This window comes from Myiozetetes cayanensis, unplaced genomic scaffold, assembly GCF_022539395.1.
Source record: "Myiozetetes cayanensis isolate MyiCay16 unplaced genomic scaffold, myiCay2020 scf2-11, whole genome shotgun sequence".
Classification (NCBI taxonomy): Eukaryota; Metazoa; Chordata; class Aves; order Passeriformes; family Tyrannidae; genus Myiozetetes; species Myiozetetes cayanensis.
The window spans coordinates 58,314,993-58,331,471 of record NW_026087411.1 but is presented as its reverse complement, the minus strand read 5'-3'; the positions used below and the strand labels follow the sequence as shown (position 1 = coordinate 58,331,471).

Genomic DNA, 16,479 nt, shown 5'->3' with positions numbered 1-16,479 from the left:
TACTTAATATGGCAAGTCTGCCTAGGTTTAAACTAGAAACGGGCATTTGTCATCCTAAACTAGTCTTTCATCAGTAAAAATTTCCTCCTAAGATTTGGCCTCACAAGGGTCTTGTCTTTAGTGACTTCTCTGCATGAGTTTTGTTCCACACAGGCTGACAACCCACAAAGAGAGCTCCCACAGCAGTGAGATGGTACATCACAGTAGGGCTTGCTGTAGAGCATAGTCATTGCACCTTCTTGGAGGAACCCAAGCTGGGTCCAGCCACAGTCCTGGGTCCTTCATGTGGAAGGAATTTAATCAGCGTGAAACTAGTAAATCAAGAAGGTAGGCTTGGTGGCTTGCCACCCTTCCCTCTGTGAGGATTATACAGGCGCTCAAAAATGGGGCCCAAGCATGCAGGTTAAAGCTGAATGGAAATCAGAGACAAAAAGCCTTTACTAACAGGTAACTCAGAAGGAAAGCCAATTCCCTACTGAACTTTGGTCATTAGACCAAGTTTCCCGATGAAGAAAGTGACTGTAGAGACCACGAGCCCCTGGTCTGATCACCTGTGTGTATATCCTTTCTTGTGTCTGCTCCAACAGCTTTGAATCCGACTACTGACTTCAGCCAGGAAGCTGTAAGTGCCTCTGCATCCACACACAGAGAAAGGAGGGAAGAGGAGAAGGAGGAGCAAATGCAGGAGGAGCTTCAGTTGAGGTGGCTGTGAGTCAGTGGCTGAGAGTCCATCAGGAAGACACCCTGGGGGGAGCTGCTGTCCCCAAAACTGCTCCTCATTCTGTGCGTCCTGTGCTTGCCCTCCCCTAGTACATGGTCTGCAGATGTGCTTTGCAAGGTCTGGATCTCACAGCCCTGGACACTGGTGGGTTACTCCCACAGCCAGCTGGTCTCCTGTTTTGTGGGTAATGTGCTCACTTCAGAAGTTAAAAGAAAAGATTGCTGGGAATGGAGTAATGAGCATGCAATTTCTTTCCAGTTTTCTAATCACAGCCTGATGGCTGAGGCAAATAGATGGTCACAGAGGGCATAATATCCCAATATGAGAAGTCTTCCCATGGGTATTTAATTCCATTCTTTAACAGGTTCTTATCAATACCAAAGTACTGACAATCTTACAAGCACCAACTCATGGGAGCTATGCTTCAATGGGACAGCAACAGCTATGTGGAAAAGCAGGGTTTGCAGTAAGCTCTAAATCTCTCCTCCAAAACCCTGTTGTGCACTTATATGTTGACCAAAAGTATGTTAAACATATATTTTTAAGTTCTATATCTACATGGATGGGTAAATGTGGTATTTCTTTGTCCTCAGAAGGCATTGAAACTCAGAAGACATTTCTCCAGCTGCAGACAGTGACTTGCCTTGGGTGTATTGTGGCCACAGGAATCTGTGTGTAAAAAAGACTGTGAGTGCCTGGGGAGTCACTGCAGCTCTGAGATGTCACCTGAAAGAGAAACTTGTGATGGTCTACAAGAGAAGAGATCTGCAATTTAGCCTTTGGTTTTGAAAAGCCACACAAAACTGGCAGCTGCTCTAGGACATAAATTAATAGAACATCTTCAGTCACAGGTTGGAAGAGAATTAAATATTTTTGGACTTTATATCTAAGTGGTTTTGAGGATGATTCATGTCATGAACTTGCTCCTCAGTCCCACTTGCAGGTGCTTTTGTTGATTTGCATCTGCACTTTCAGCATGAAATGCTGTGAAGCCAGTGGAGCTGATCTGCCCCAGCAGATTATGCCAGAGTTCATTGACCAACTGCCTACATATTTTTGCAGTTATACAGAAGCACATATAAAGGACTGACAAGGTAAGAAGAGCTCTTTTGTGCAAGGTACCACTGCCATACATCCAGTCCAAATGCATGCATTTGACATCCCTCTCTCATTAAAGGTGTGCCCCATTCCACAGCAAAAAATCCCTGTGATGTGCATGGATCCTCTGGAACTTGACTTCTGCAATATGTGTAAAGAGGTACTGCTCAAGTGCTGTTTGGCTCACTTGCTTTTAATTTCCTAGAACAAATTCAGAGTGGGAAAACAGATGCTTGGTTTGATCTAGACTCTGTTTGCATTACTTGCTTGTCAGCCTAAGACTTGTTGGAGCCACTCTGCTTTCTGTTCAATAAAGAGGAGTGCCTCTAAACCACTCTGCATCCCAGTATAACTGTATGTGTGCAACTAACTCTCTTTCAGCTACTTATTGGCGAGATCACCCCATGAGACCTCCTCTCTCAGGGGATATACAGGAAAATATAGAGAAAAGTTGTCCCTGTTTTAGTCTTTGATCCTAAATGGTGCAAAAGGAGATGATCAGGGCAGAAAAGCAGATCTTTGGTAATGGGTGCTATTTGACACCTGAATCTGAATTTTATTCATCAGGTCCATGAGAAAAGCAGCAGGGCTTTGGACATCCACTCTGTTCCAGAGAGGCTAGAGCTGCCCTACAGTTGTTCACTGAGAGAACTCTCTTGCACATGCTCCATCCAAATGCAGGAGTCCCACACTTACAGCCTTTATTTTGAAAAATAAGTCTGATGCTCCAGGAAAGTTCCAGCTCCAGGCTGTCCTGGTTCCTGCATCTCAACATGTTGTATTACACAACAGTGATGAGTGAAGGAGTTGAAACCACTTTATGAGAAAGGACCTCTATTTTTTGCCCCTCAAGTGGTTTGAGGGGCATTTGGCAAATGAGATGCTCTGAAACTACTTCAGTTAACTCTGTGTCATTTAGTAAGTGGTCATGCATGGTCATGGCCCTGACTAGATTTTTTCAGTGTGTCCTTTGTATTAAATGAATTTCCAGGGTCACATTGAGCTTTTTGTTTGGGTGAAAAATTGGTGATCTACCTCCTCCACACCACAGTCATCTCATTAGCCTGCACTCACTGATCCCTGTGAACAGCATAGCAGTATTTCTGTGAGGCTCAGATTTCTCCTGTCCCCCCGTCCACATGCAGCACGTTCCAGTGCTTCTCCTCACAAACGTGCTGAAAACAATGAAAAGCCTCTCTCCCACTCCTCACCCTTCATATGATAGCCAAGGAGTGTTTTCTTTAGGGCTCTGCAGGCATCTTTCCCTGGTGAGAACAATTGATCCTCATTTGACCTTTCCGATACACAGACAAAGGTAACTCAAGACAAACACGGGTGTCAAGTAAGTCCTCTTAGCTAATGACTGCCTTGAAACAACTCTGCAAACACCCCAGGAGAAATGGCACGTGCTGTTCTGTGACATGATGCAACACTGATTTGTTGCATCTACAAAACATCGTCATACTTGTGTGAAATTGAGTGTGAACAAGCAGTTGAATCACAGTTCATCCAACATAAATAATCTGAAACAGAGCAGCAGCAATACGCCTTTTATCTTGTCTATGATATAAATACAGAGCACCCTAGAACCAGAAATTGACTAAGCAGATGCTTTCTAGTCTGTGAATTCTTTTGTAATGCAAAAATTACTTTTATCTCTCACTGTCTATTTTTGAGTGCTCATCACTGTGCTGCCTGGGTGCTTTGATAAAAGGCAATAAATATATTTAGCATATGCTCAGTTCATTAAAAAAAAAATCAATCTACTTAGTGTAATTTGACGACAAAAGAGAAATCATGGAAAAATACAACATTTATAAATGTCTGCTATGCTAATCTGGACTGTAACTATCTCTTTGACCAGAATCAAAAAATAAAATAAAAGGGTAAAAAAAAAAGGACAAAGTAGTTAAAAAGAAGATGATAGAGCTCAGGTTGTGTGATCTGCCCTGTGAAGAGGGTGTCATTTCCTGTTGGTGTTACATAGACTCTTCTTTATCCCCACAGAATGTAATACAGCATCGGACACTCAAAATATAGTGGGTGAATTTGTTCCAGAAATGGCCTTGTGGGAAGGAGAGAAAAGAGCAAGACCTTCTCTGCTCTTTGTCCAAAAGATGCTGATATGATCTACAAAGAGACACATCCCCTGCCTTTTCCTTAGCCAGGCATACTGGTAGACACTGGATGAAGCATGAGATTTTTGCACTGAAAATATAGTGGTGCAGGGATTACAGTCCTTCTGTGCCCAGGTGCCCCGGGCACCGCAGCCAGCAAGTGCAGCCTCAATGCCTCCTTCCCATTGCCAAGTAGACAATGATGAACAGTCTGGTCCAGACCACAGCCCATATTTACAGATGAATAATATAAACATGTTAAAATTGTTCACTTTATATAAGCAGGGGAGCTAATTTTTTTTCTTTACACTAAGATAGGTTCACCGAGGATAAGAAAGCTAGGCTCTGAAAATACATTCAGGGATTTGGGCTCCAAGCAGCAGATCTTGTAGGTTGTATATGACACGCAAATTATAACCTTGCATCCCAACCCAGACTATTTAATCACATATTTAACCACAATAGAGCCTTTGCAGATTCCAACAATCTCTTGGTTCTTAAAACCTTGCGTTTTCTATATGTTGTAAATTTTAACTGACTAGTGTACTTTCAAAGGCATGGAAATGTTTTGAAAGTACTTATCTGCAATATGAAATACCTGTACCTCTCTGAGACGTGGCCTTCACTTGCTAGGCAAATGCATCTGTCGGATGAAATTGCCTCACTATGGCTTTATCATACACCATTTCTACATGCTGGAGCTGAGATGGTGTCTCTTCTTTCCCATTTTCTGTTTGAAAGCGTTTGAGCTCTCAAGTCAAGAAAGAGGTCAAAAAACAAGCACTGGCCTCAAAGATTTCTCAGATCAGCTTGGCAAACACATATCAGTTTTTGTAACCCTCAAGAAAGTAGACATCATTCTAATTAATTGTACATTAGGCCAACTCAAATGACTAGGAACCCGTTTACAGCCAGCTCAACAGGAAAGCAGATTTCAACAGGAGGCCAAGACTGAATGTGTGACCCTGCCCTAAAGGTCGCTAAATGTATGTTTGAAACACCCAAGTAAAAGTTCATGTAACATTTTCTTTTCAGGGTTTCTCCCCTGGTTTTAAACCTATGTCATCAAAAGCATAATAGCCCCAAGACAATCTTCAAGGGAAGGAATAATGCTGCAATAACACACTCAAGCTTGCTGCTCCAGCAATGAATGCTTATTTCATGCTGCTCTCCCAGTGAGTAATGTTTTAAATAAATAAATACTCCAGGGAAGTTGCTGTTAGTACAATTGTTGGGTTGTATCCTTGTGGCAAGCTTTTTATCACAACAGCACAAAAGGAGTACAGTTTGTTTGCAAGGCAAGTTTGAGCCAAGGTGCAAAAGCACATAAAGTCTGTTAATAAACAATGGACTGTGTGCATGAGGGTTTTGCAGTGTGGCTTAAAAAATCAACCCCTTCAAAGTACAATAATACGCAAGTGCTATAGAAACAAAACAAAAGAAAATGGAGAGATTTAATTTCTAGTCCCTTGGAATGACAGACACTCTATTCTTCTCTGAAGAGAGTGGGAACCGTGCAAGTGTGATGGCAGCTGCAGCAGTACCTTGGCTGTACAGTGACATGCCTTTGTGTCCTTCCACTTATGTCGTTCAGCACAGGCAGAGGCAATAATACTAGAATTTGCTCATGATTTATGATACCTTGGATGTCTTTCCTATATCTGAAGACTATTACATAGTCAGGGGGACAGATTCTCAGCAGAACTCAGGCATGTTGGTATTTCAAGGATTTGATGATATACCATACAGAGGTCTAGAGCCTATAATTATCTTGGGCTTATGAGTTAGCAGCAGAAAATACCTACATATTAATCTTTCCAACATAAGGACACAGTAGGCTAGAAGGAGGAAAGATATCCAGGGGCCCCATAATTTTGCTGTATGAAGCTCACAGCAATTCCTAACTTGACTGAAGAGGGAGTAAATAATTTCCCTGAATGGAAGGGAGATTAGGTCATTGGCCTTAAAGGGCAGGACCTCTTTCTAAAAAGTACACCCCAGGCCCACCAGGACGGTCTGTGACAATACCAGTGCATATTGGCAGAAAACACTGCTTTGCCCAACTTAGGAACTGTGTAATGCCAAGCTGGGCATGTCATCCCAGCACTTAATAATGTAAGTAAATCATTACAAAGAGTTAGAAAAATAAAACACTTACTTGGTCCAAGACCTATGGAAAATGCAGCAACATAAACAAGCAGGCTGGCCAGTGAGAGCCATTTCAGGACAACAGGAACCTCCCCACTTTCCATGGGAGACCCTGTTGTGCTTTTGCCTCCTGCCAGTGCAGTCCTGTTCAGTTCTCCAGTCCTGGCAACATCTGGGCTTTTCTGTGCATCAAATGACAATCCTTCTGTTGAAGCCATGCTAGCAAAGAGATCCTTAAGACTCCCATTGATGATAGTGAAGTTTCCTGGTCTCTGGAGAAAGAAATCCTCTGGAGATTGACTTCTACAGACATTGGTGAAATTCACATGTATGTTACGGTTCACTAAGCCCATAGTGATCAAAGATACTGCCATAACAGAAGAGCCAATACACAGAAAAGTTTTACTTCCAACTTGATCCACAAAAACTGTGGCTGGGACTGTACTAACCACTTTTACTACTCCAACTCCAGTAGAAGCCAAGCTGGCAGCTTCATTGCTCTGGAACCCGACTGACTTCAAAACAGTCGATGCATAAAATAAAATGTTGGGTTGCCCAGTTGTTTGCACAAAAAAGACTAGAGTGAGTCCTACCAGCATTCGGGCTCTCATGTTGTTTTTTGAACGAAACAGGTCCAAGAAACTATACTGATGTTCATCTTTCAGGGAAGACTTGATCACAGTAAGTTCCTTAGTAGCATCTGATGTTTCCCGTAGCCTCTCCAGTACTTTTCTTGCAGCTTCATCATTATTTTTCATGACAAGAAACCGAGGACTCGGAGGGAGGAAATACATGGCAATAGCTTGCAAAGCACCTAATGGAATCACAAGGCCGAACATGTACTTCCAGCCGTGAGATACACTGGCAAATGCATAATTTGAAATATAGGCAAAGAGAATGCCTATCACAATCATGAGTTCATTTAATGATACAAGGAGGCCTCTTCTGTGCTGTGGGGCAATCTCAGCAATATAGACACACGTTGCAATTGATGATAATGATATGGAAATACCTATGGCAATCCGTCCCACAATAAGTATCTCATATGATTCATAGGGCAGTAAAACCAGACTCCCCAACACAAGTAAAGAAGATGCAATAATAATAGCAAATCTCCTTCCAAATCTATCTATCAGAAATCCACCAGTAAGGGATGCAAATAGGGCCCCAAAAAGCAGGGAACTTACAATGATTTCCTGCTCTTTGCAAGATAGTGCTAATATGCTGCTTATCTGAAGAAGAGCTCCGGAGATAAGGCCCAACTCATAACCCATCAGAAGTCCACTTATGGCAGCAATAGCAGAAGATAGAAAGGTAAATGTTCCACAACCTGAAATAAGAAAATGAAACACAAAAACTTGAAAGAGTGACTTCTGCAACGTTATGACAATTAATAATAACTTTATTTGATATACCAGTTTAAAAAAATCTATTTGTAATTTCTAGGCAAAACACTTAAGTGCCATACATATCCAGCAGCAGTGGTGACATAAAAAACTATTTCTGGGGAAAAAAAAAAAAGGTAATTATATACAATTCTCTTCAATTTTAATGCTTTTGGGTACCTTATCTTCTGGATCAGAAGTCAATAAGGTTTTGATCAGGTCCTAAATAATCAAACCTTCTGCTTCAGAATATCACTGCATTACAACCTTTTGGTAAGAAAGCAATTTTTGCTTTGAGACATTTTCAGTGTTTTTCCTGTAGTGAATTGAAGAAATTTCATCCACCCAACTAGTGTATCGTGGGCAAGGAAAGCAGTAATTTCCTAGCCAAACTGCTTCAACCTTGACTTGAATAAGTAAAAACTATCCCCTAACCACTTATTAATTCCTTTGCTTCACCTGAGGATGCCATGAAAGCTGCTGGTACAAGTGTTTTTATTTTGCCAAATGGAGACTTACTCAGTGGGCACTAGGTTGATCCAGATATCTGGGATATTCTAGGGAAAACAATTTATGAGATACAAACTCATGAACTTTCTGGGCTTTGCTCATCTCTAATCTCAAATTCTTTGGAATATCAGGATCAAATATTTTGCATAGTTTATGACAGCCATAATGTCAGGAATAAGAAACAGATGGTGAAAACATAAACCAAATGCAGATTATATGCCTTTGAATGTCCGCTTTAAAACAATCTCATCTTATACAACTGTGAATCATTGTTTATTATTACAAGATAGACTTGACTGATTGTATTCTACTAACTGTGAAGCCTTTTGCACCCTAAACCTTGAAGAATATATCAGTTTGTTATTGTTGGCCTTGTTTTTTCTCCCAGTATGACTTTCCTCTCATCATAATGTTGGCTGCCACACAACTAGAAAAAGAGTAAATTGACTTCTGATTTTCTGCTTAGTTAGAGAGATGGGATGTGTTTGAAGAGAGGTAGCTTTTGCAGCGTAACAGAGTCCGTATTTTAGTTAATTCTCCTGGAACAAGTACTTTCCAGCCAAGCTGGAAAGTGGTATATGGTCTAATTGAAAATGATACATACAGTTTGTTTATTTTTAGCTTATTTTTCTAAGGCATTAGGACTCTTTGATCATGTGCACTGCCCATAGTTCCTTGCCAGTAACTTTTGAGCACATTGGCAAGGATCAATCCCATTTGACAAGACGATATTACATTTTGAAAGCAAATCATGAAAAGAGAGGAGGAGAGCAGCCCTAGCAGTACATCTGCACTACTAAAATAAACAGTGCCAGAGTCCAGGCCCAGACCCTGGCGTGTGGCCACATATCCTACTAAATTTCTGGCATGATCCTTGGCCTGGTTGTGCCCCAAGCCACCTCATGCTCCCCTAACAATTCCCAGAAGCAGTGTGAGCCCAGCATCCCACCCTGCAGCTGCTCCACAGGCAAAGGGGTTATTTTGGAGGGTAGCACAGTATAACTGTGTGAATATAAGTGGTGCCTCCAGGATCAGAGGAGATGTGTAAGCCCATTAAGTCTATTAAAATAAATATCACCTATTAGTTCCCCTAACTTGGAGCCAAGCAGAAGCCAAACAGCAGCAGCCCTGAGCTACTGAGCGCACCCAATGCAGCTCAGCTCACTCTGACACTGAACTGGTGTGGCTGGCAAACCAGAGATAGACAGGAGAGAAGCACATGGTTTTGTCATGATGGGCTATAAGGACATGGGGGAAATAGGAGTATTGTGAAAAGCCTTTCAGAAGGTGGGGGTGGAGGGCAGATTTATTGGGATGGAGGTGGGACATCCTGAGGAAAATACCCAAAACAAACTTGCAAAATGCTCCAGTGACGGAAAAATCTTTTTTTATATTGGTGTTGTACATATCTGTATTATGTCTAAAGTTTTTTCTTCCTTTATATCTGCAGTATCTGAGATCAGTTCACTTACTTTAGATAGAGATTAGTGCATGGGTTAGACCAAGGTCCTGCTGTCCTTACTTCATATGCTGAACAGTAATTCAGTGGAAGTACTTCTGACTCCAGCTAAGCTGCTTTGTGCTACATGTGCTCCATCCCTCAGTGCACGCATGCAATATTTTTTTAACATTGCAAAATCTAATTTTTCTTCCCCTTTATAGTTTTGACTTGCCTGCTTGCTGTATATTATTAGATGTAGAAAATATACCCTTCCAATGAATCCTGTTTGGAAATCAGGGCTGATAACAACACAGTGTTGTGCCAAAGGAATGATCTTGGATATCAGAAGTGAAACTGCTAACTTGATCACAAATCTCTGCCCAAACTATTGGTCAGTGATGGTGTTTGTGCTTTCTTGAATATCTTTGTATTTTACATCACTGAGCCATGTAGATTTAACTTGAGATTTTGCTTCAATTTGTATATCCTGGAGAGAAAAGAGGCCATTGTGGTAATCCAGTCTGACACTCATGAACGGCACAACATAATCCTTCAGACACACTTAAAAGACACTTTATTTGAACTAGGTGACTTAAAATATTCAGCTTTGATTTAAAAATTGCTACTGGTTGAAAACCAATGACTTTATGTCATAAATTGTCCCATTAATTGCTTTCACTGTAAATTATTTCTAGACTTAATTTCTGCAACTTCAACTTCCAGCTATCAGATCCCATTCTCCATTTCCTTGCACTTAGATCTGTGGTTGCTAAGTACAAAGTTATAGCCTGTCATTGAGTCATCCCACAGACATCTCCTTTATTAGTTACTTAGCCTGTGAGGCTTTACAAGTTTACCAATCCCTTAAGTACTCAAAACCTTGTTCTCTGAACTTTATCAGATCATCAGCTTCTTCACTAAATTGTGATCTGGAACCAGTGCCCCTGCAGTGGTTGCATAGTGCCAGATAGGAATTTGATATAATTATCTCACTCCTAGTGGACATTTCCCTGCTTGTTTAAGGATTGTCACAGCCATGTAGAGGAGCTCATTTTCTGGTTATCCTACAGGAAAACCAACTTCTTGACTGACTAGGTTCTCTCCAAAGCACCACCTTTCCTTTAAATATGGCCTGCCTTATTGCATCCTAGTGAGGAATGCAAATCACTTTACATTTGTTTGTATTAAAATACATAGGATGGGTTAAACTTACCTAACTGTGAGAGATCTACAGCATCCCTAGATTTCTTTTTTAGCTAGTTGCAAAAAACAGGCACTTCTAGATGTCTGAATTAAATCACATGCCTATTCTCTCCATTGTCTATAAAAGGAAACTGTACAGCTTGCTCAGATGCAGATGTCTAAAGTTAGCAGTGAGGAACCCCAGACAGCACATTCACTTGCAGTCAGCAGGCCAAACCATCTAGATTGAATTCAATCAGTGACATATTACATTTATTAATCACCCATCACCTTTATCACCCACAAATAATTTATTATCTTCTTCCAAGCAATCAGGAGAAAATGTTTAGCAACAGAGGAACAATAACTGAGTTTAAGGCTCTCCAGCAGAAGCACAGCAGCATGGACAGTGTCCCCTATAGATACTTTGAAGTCTATGTCCTGCATAGCTTTTAATTCTTTAAATGTGCGATGTCATGTTTGTGTGGTTCCAGTTTCTGCATGACAGTGCCAAGTCAAATATCTCAGCAGAGTCCACCATCAGCATGGTTCTTTACAATTCAGACTTCACTCTCCTCAGCCTGTGGTCCTCAGATCACAGCAACAAAGATGATTATTTGTTTTTAATCTGAGAGGCTGTACAAGTTGGATGTGGAGCTTGAACACCTGGGAATTTGACAAGGAAGCGTTCAAGCCCATATATTTCTTGCTTCTCAAAGTAGAGCAACTTGATCAATGTCTTAATGTTTCTTTAATTTGTTTTAAGTTGGTCAGCTGGTATCATTCTTCATGTGTCCAATGACACTTGCCCACAGTTGTATAGAAATAGTGGAGGGCTGTAACTAGAGCACCCCTGAGTGAAAAGTAGATCCTGATGTGGTGCAGGGGGAAACGTTGTCATTCTTCATTAGCAACAGCAAACTCAGCAGTTAACTTGTTGTCTCTTGTTCTCACAGGCACTACTCTGCTGAGAAAAGTCCTAATATCATTAGGAGGTTTTGTTTTAACTGATGTACCCAGCACTTGCCTGCTCACTACTGCCTGCTGAGTTAAAACCTGAAATCTCTGCTCAGTCTTCCTTCATGGCCTTCCTCTAGGCAAAATTCCCTCAGACTTCAGCATATGCTTTGCTTTAACATTTCCAGATAAAGCATGTTGCAGTAGTTGTATTCACAATCCTTTTAAGTGTCACTTTTAATGATGTAGCTGGCAGTTCTTAGGCATTCCTTTTTTTTTTTTTTAATAAAGTTTCTTAAAAATATATATATATTTCTCTTATTTTTATGAGATGCCTGCAAAATACATGGCAGTGTGCAGCCCAGGGGAATAAAATATTTTATTCCCCTGGGCTGCATATAATGATGGCTTCCAAGAATTTTCTCCTTCTGTCTGCCACAAACTCCATGGCTGACGAGTGTGTGGCTGGTATGTGACAAGTGATTGGAAACTCTATTCTCTAGTTTCCACATGTAAACAAAGTGGTTTCTCACAACTGTTACTCAAGTCAAAAGCAGCACTACTTGGCAACCAAACATATCTTTAAGAACATTCGGTGGAAATGTTTATGCTTGGTTCCTGAAAAGGAGACCGAGTGCAGTTGTAGTATAGTGTAGTGTACTGCTGATGAAGCTGGATGGGGCCAAGTAGTAAGGGTGTGCCCCTTTACTTATTTTCAGTCAGATATTTGGGAAAATACAGTCCTTCAAAAGGCACAGAATTTGATCTGTGCATGTATTTTATGGGCATCATGGATAAATGATCAGTGCCAGGGAAGTTCTGCAATCAAGCTGAGCTGGGAAACACCACTCTTCACCCACCCCTTGTGAGGGAGAGGTATGGGAAAGGTGCCTTGGCAACCCTTTCCAGCTCAGTTTTGCAGTAGAACACTCCAAGCTAGGCTAGACACTGATATTTCTGTGATGTAGTTTTTCTTTCTTTTCTCCCAAGAGATCATGCAGTGTGCATACAGAAAACTACTGAGATGGAGAAGGGAGAAGATTACTTTATGTAACCTGTGCAAATATATCTATTTTGATAGGAGGGGACTTGACAATCTCTTCCACCATTATAATTTCTTCTGTTTACTTTGATTTAATCTGAGGTGAGAAATGCCTCAGTTTTCTGGAAGGTCAAATATGTGTTCTTTAAATCCCTGGAAATTCTTTGATCTATTTAGACATTTGGAAGATGAAATCAAGCTCCGGTTAATACCATTAACCAGAGGTTACTGTCAACCATTGGTTAATAAGCTCAGATTAGAAAACCACAATGAGTTGAGTGCATTGCATAGACATGAATCCACAGCATGGAATCTCCTTTTTTTCCATAGAACAAAATACCTACTTTTATCCATGGTAGATCTTAAAACATCTTGCAACTCTATCTGAAAATTCTAAGCTATCTTTAACAACATATTTCTTTTCCATCTGAGTACTGCCTAACATACAGAAACTTTGTCTTTCCAGGGAAATAGTACTTAAAATTTCCCAAATTGTTTTTAAAGGAGATTTTGCTAAAGGAGATTTTGCTAAAGTGTATAGCATGTGGATCACTTCTTTTTTTTTTAAGGATAAATATTTATGGCATGTATTGGGAATTATATATGGGAATTATGGGCTGCATAATTAAATTGTGGGTTTGCTTCTCATAAAAGGTGATTATCCTATTTTGATGTTATCTTTGTTGCACTGTCACAGTCACTTTCTCTGTCTCATCCACTTGTCTGGTACAAAGAGATACATGTTACCCTGTTGTTCTAGTCCAAGGCCTGAGCTTTCTTCAGATCCAGTAGCTGCTCAATAGGTGCATTTCTCCTATTAGCTAGGACACATCTGATCTAACTGTCCATCTGGAAATCTGGCATGAGATCTAAAACAGCTGGCCAACAAGATCCTATGGGATGAAACAAATGGCGGCTTTGGGACAAAGCTATGTTACAAACAGAGCTCGAAAATCTCAGAAAATATTAACTTTACCCAAAAATAGTAAGGGTGATGTGGGATCACAACCATTTGACAACCCAAGTGTGAAAGGCAAACCCAAAACAAATATTTTGTAAACTGAACTAAAAAGGAAGGCAGAAGAAAACTAATGTATCACACATTTTCACACATCTAAATTCCTCTGATGGTGGGAAGCATTACATACTTTGTACAGCATAAGCACAATGAATGTACTTTGTGAGTAATATTCCATTTCATGAACAAAAGACCCTGGCACTGATGGAAAGACAGAGAATGCACATGCTGGACAGACCCTCCTTGACCATGTCCTCTCTTATTGCTCTGCCATGTATTTTTATTACATAACAGGCAGCCTGACCCTTCATTAAATGGCATTTGTGTTTTGTTTGTTAGTTTCCTGTGAGAATTGACAAGTTCTTTTAATTCCTAGCTAGGTGATTATAAATTCCTCAGGTTACTGATTTAATGTTTTCAGGGTAATGCCAAGTGACTAATTTGCACATACTCTTCTAAACCTTGTGCTGCAGAAACTTTGCTGTTTATTGTAACTGTTGTGCTTCCCTTTGATAAGGCTATCCTACAACCCTCTGCATTGCTCCTCTCAGTCCCTAAGGTAATGTTAAATATTTCTGCACACCTCCTGGATTTCTGTTCTTGATTAACCTCTGCTTCCAGGTATCAGGAGATATTACTTGACTGATCAATACTACACTTCAACAAAGCATTTGTGCGTATGGTATCTGAACATTCATGGGCTAATTAGTTCATTCAGTCCTAACTTAACAAAACCTGCTTGGGACAGTAATTTCTGACTTAAGACCACGTTGTGCTGTTTGGGTGCAGCCTTCTTGTGGGTGAGAAATACCATAATTGTGGCGCATTTTCCCCTTGATGTTATCATCAGTGAAAGAATGTAAAGATGCAAAACCATGCTGTAGCTTAGAAAAAGGGGCTGGATAGGACAGCAAAGATGAACAGCTATGAAATTCAGCTTCCAGACTAAAAAACTTCCTGCAGAAGAAATGCTACAGTTGATTTTTGAGGGCATCATCACAGAAAACCTGTTTCTTCCTGAAATGCTAAGGAAGCAAAACCAGGTGGGAGACCCTATCCCTTCACCTTGAACTCTCCCCCTTCATGAACAGATGTAGTGTTCACCTGGCCCCCCTCCACTCACTTTAGTGAAAAGGGCTGAATTGCTCCCAAGCATGCAAAGACCAGAGCACCGTTGTTATCTTAGATGGCACCGGGTTCTCCTATTTTTCAGGTGACTGATCTTCATAAAAGAAAAGGATTTACACAACAGACAGCACATGCGTGAGCAGTAGGACGGAGGCCTTTTAGGGAAAGTACTGCATAAACCTTCATTCAAAATTCAAGCTGGCAGTCCCGTTCCTTACTCATATGTTCCCCTCTTGCACTTTCAGAAACTGAGACAGCAGGTCTCAGCCAAGAGTCCCTTGGCCTTGTCGGGCTGTTCGCCCCAAGCACTAGCGAGGTGGGCAGCTGCTGCTGGCCAACAGCTGGCATTCAGCTCCCACCACCTTACCTGTTGCAGCTGGGAGCTGGCGGTGGCTGCTGCTCTGGCTGCTCTCCTCATCCTCCCCTGCTCTCATTGTCTGGCTCTGCTGGCTGAGGTCCTCCGTGCTCTGCCCAGCTACCATCGCCACCCCCTCTGCACCTTGGGCAGGAGCACTTCACAGGGCAGTGATCCTTTCCCGGCTGGCCAGGAAAGTGCAGGTTGTTTTCCTCATGGCAACAAGTTGCTGAAGCTGGCTGAAACCAAATGCAAACCACAAAGTGGTTTGTGAACAACTTTGTTGCTATTTCAGAAGGCTTTGCCCTTTGCAGTGACACAGGCTGTTGCTATTCTGGGGAGCCTATTGCAGGCGAGGGGAGGGCCCTCTCTCGGAAGTATTGGGTTTGCCTTTTGACAAATATTTGGAGACATCAGACTTCCAGGCACAGCTCGATGTACATTCCTTACCCATTCCCTTATAAGATCTATCTCTCTCTCCCTTTCTGTCTTTTCCTCCTCTCTCTGCTGTTCAAACACACAGGTTTTTAGCAGAGAAGGCACACTGAAGGGGAGGGTTTGAAGTGTTTGCTTTGTCAGCTGAAGTTAGGGCACCAAGCACACACGCACAATATTGCTTCATTCTTGCAACTTATGAGCAAGTTATGGTGAGAAATAGCGGAGAGGAAAAAACCATGGCAGCCCTTTGCGGTCTGTGACAATAGGAATCAGGACTTTTTGTGGCAAAGACGTATGTGACAAAAGGCAAATGAAAGGCAAGCCACCCTCTCTTCTATGACAATTATTTGCGGGAAAACTGATACTGTCTCAGCTATATTGAGTCAAAGGCTTGATTTTGAGAGCTGCTGGGAATCACTCCATCCCTGTTGGTTCTGTAAAATCAATGGGCACAGGCAGGACAGCAGCAGCACGAAAAGCTTACAGAAGGTGCAGGTGAGCTGCATACAGAGGCTGCCTGCCCTGTTCTGTCCTAGTCCTGGTGGGAGAGCCTCCAAATCCTCTCAGCAGACTCACTGGTCTCATGAAGCAAGTCGTCCAAGCTATCTCCAGTGGGAATTGCTGTTGTATAATTTGGCAGTGCTGCAGGCTTCTTGTTTGTGCTGTCTTTCATTACTTGCTGTTTTGTCTTGGTTGTTTTTGTTTTAAACTCACTAATGCCTGCAGATAACTTGGGAGGGAAGGGTAGAGGTGGAAAGTTGGTAGCTTTTGCAGTATTTCCAGAAAGGAAAATTCCTAAAAACTTTTTTCTTAAGTAGAGCAGGCATAATACACCCTTTATCGATGTTTGCTTAACAAGAAAAATCTGACAAAAGACACTGTAACTGCTCCATCTGACAGCTGCCTCACTGTCAGCTTCAGAACCTGGAGTGCCAGAGT

At 41.5% G+C, this 16,479-nt stretch overlaps 1 protein-coding gene across 1 annotated transcript in view; it reads right to left on the bottom strand.

Annotated features, from left to right (window-relative positions):
• Window positions 1-15,431, bottom strand: part of SLC2A12 (solute carrier family 2 member 12) — a 33,447-nt gene extending 18,016 nt beyond the window's left edge. Inside the window, exons 1-2 of the mRNA XM_050315048.1 lie at window positions 15,115-15,431; window positions 6,095-7,414 (exon numbers count right to left, since the gene is read on the bottom strand). Of these exons, the coding sequence (XP_050171005.1) occupies window positions 6,095-7,414; window positions 15,115-15,229 (1,435 nt within the window). The 5' untranslated portion in view covers window positions 15,230-15,431. The remainder of the gene's footprint in view (window positions 1-6,094; window positions 7,415-15,114) is intronic.
• Window positions 15,432-16,479: the final 1,048 nt, after the last annotated feature.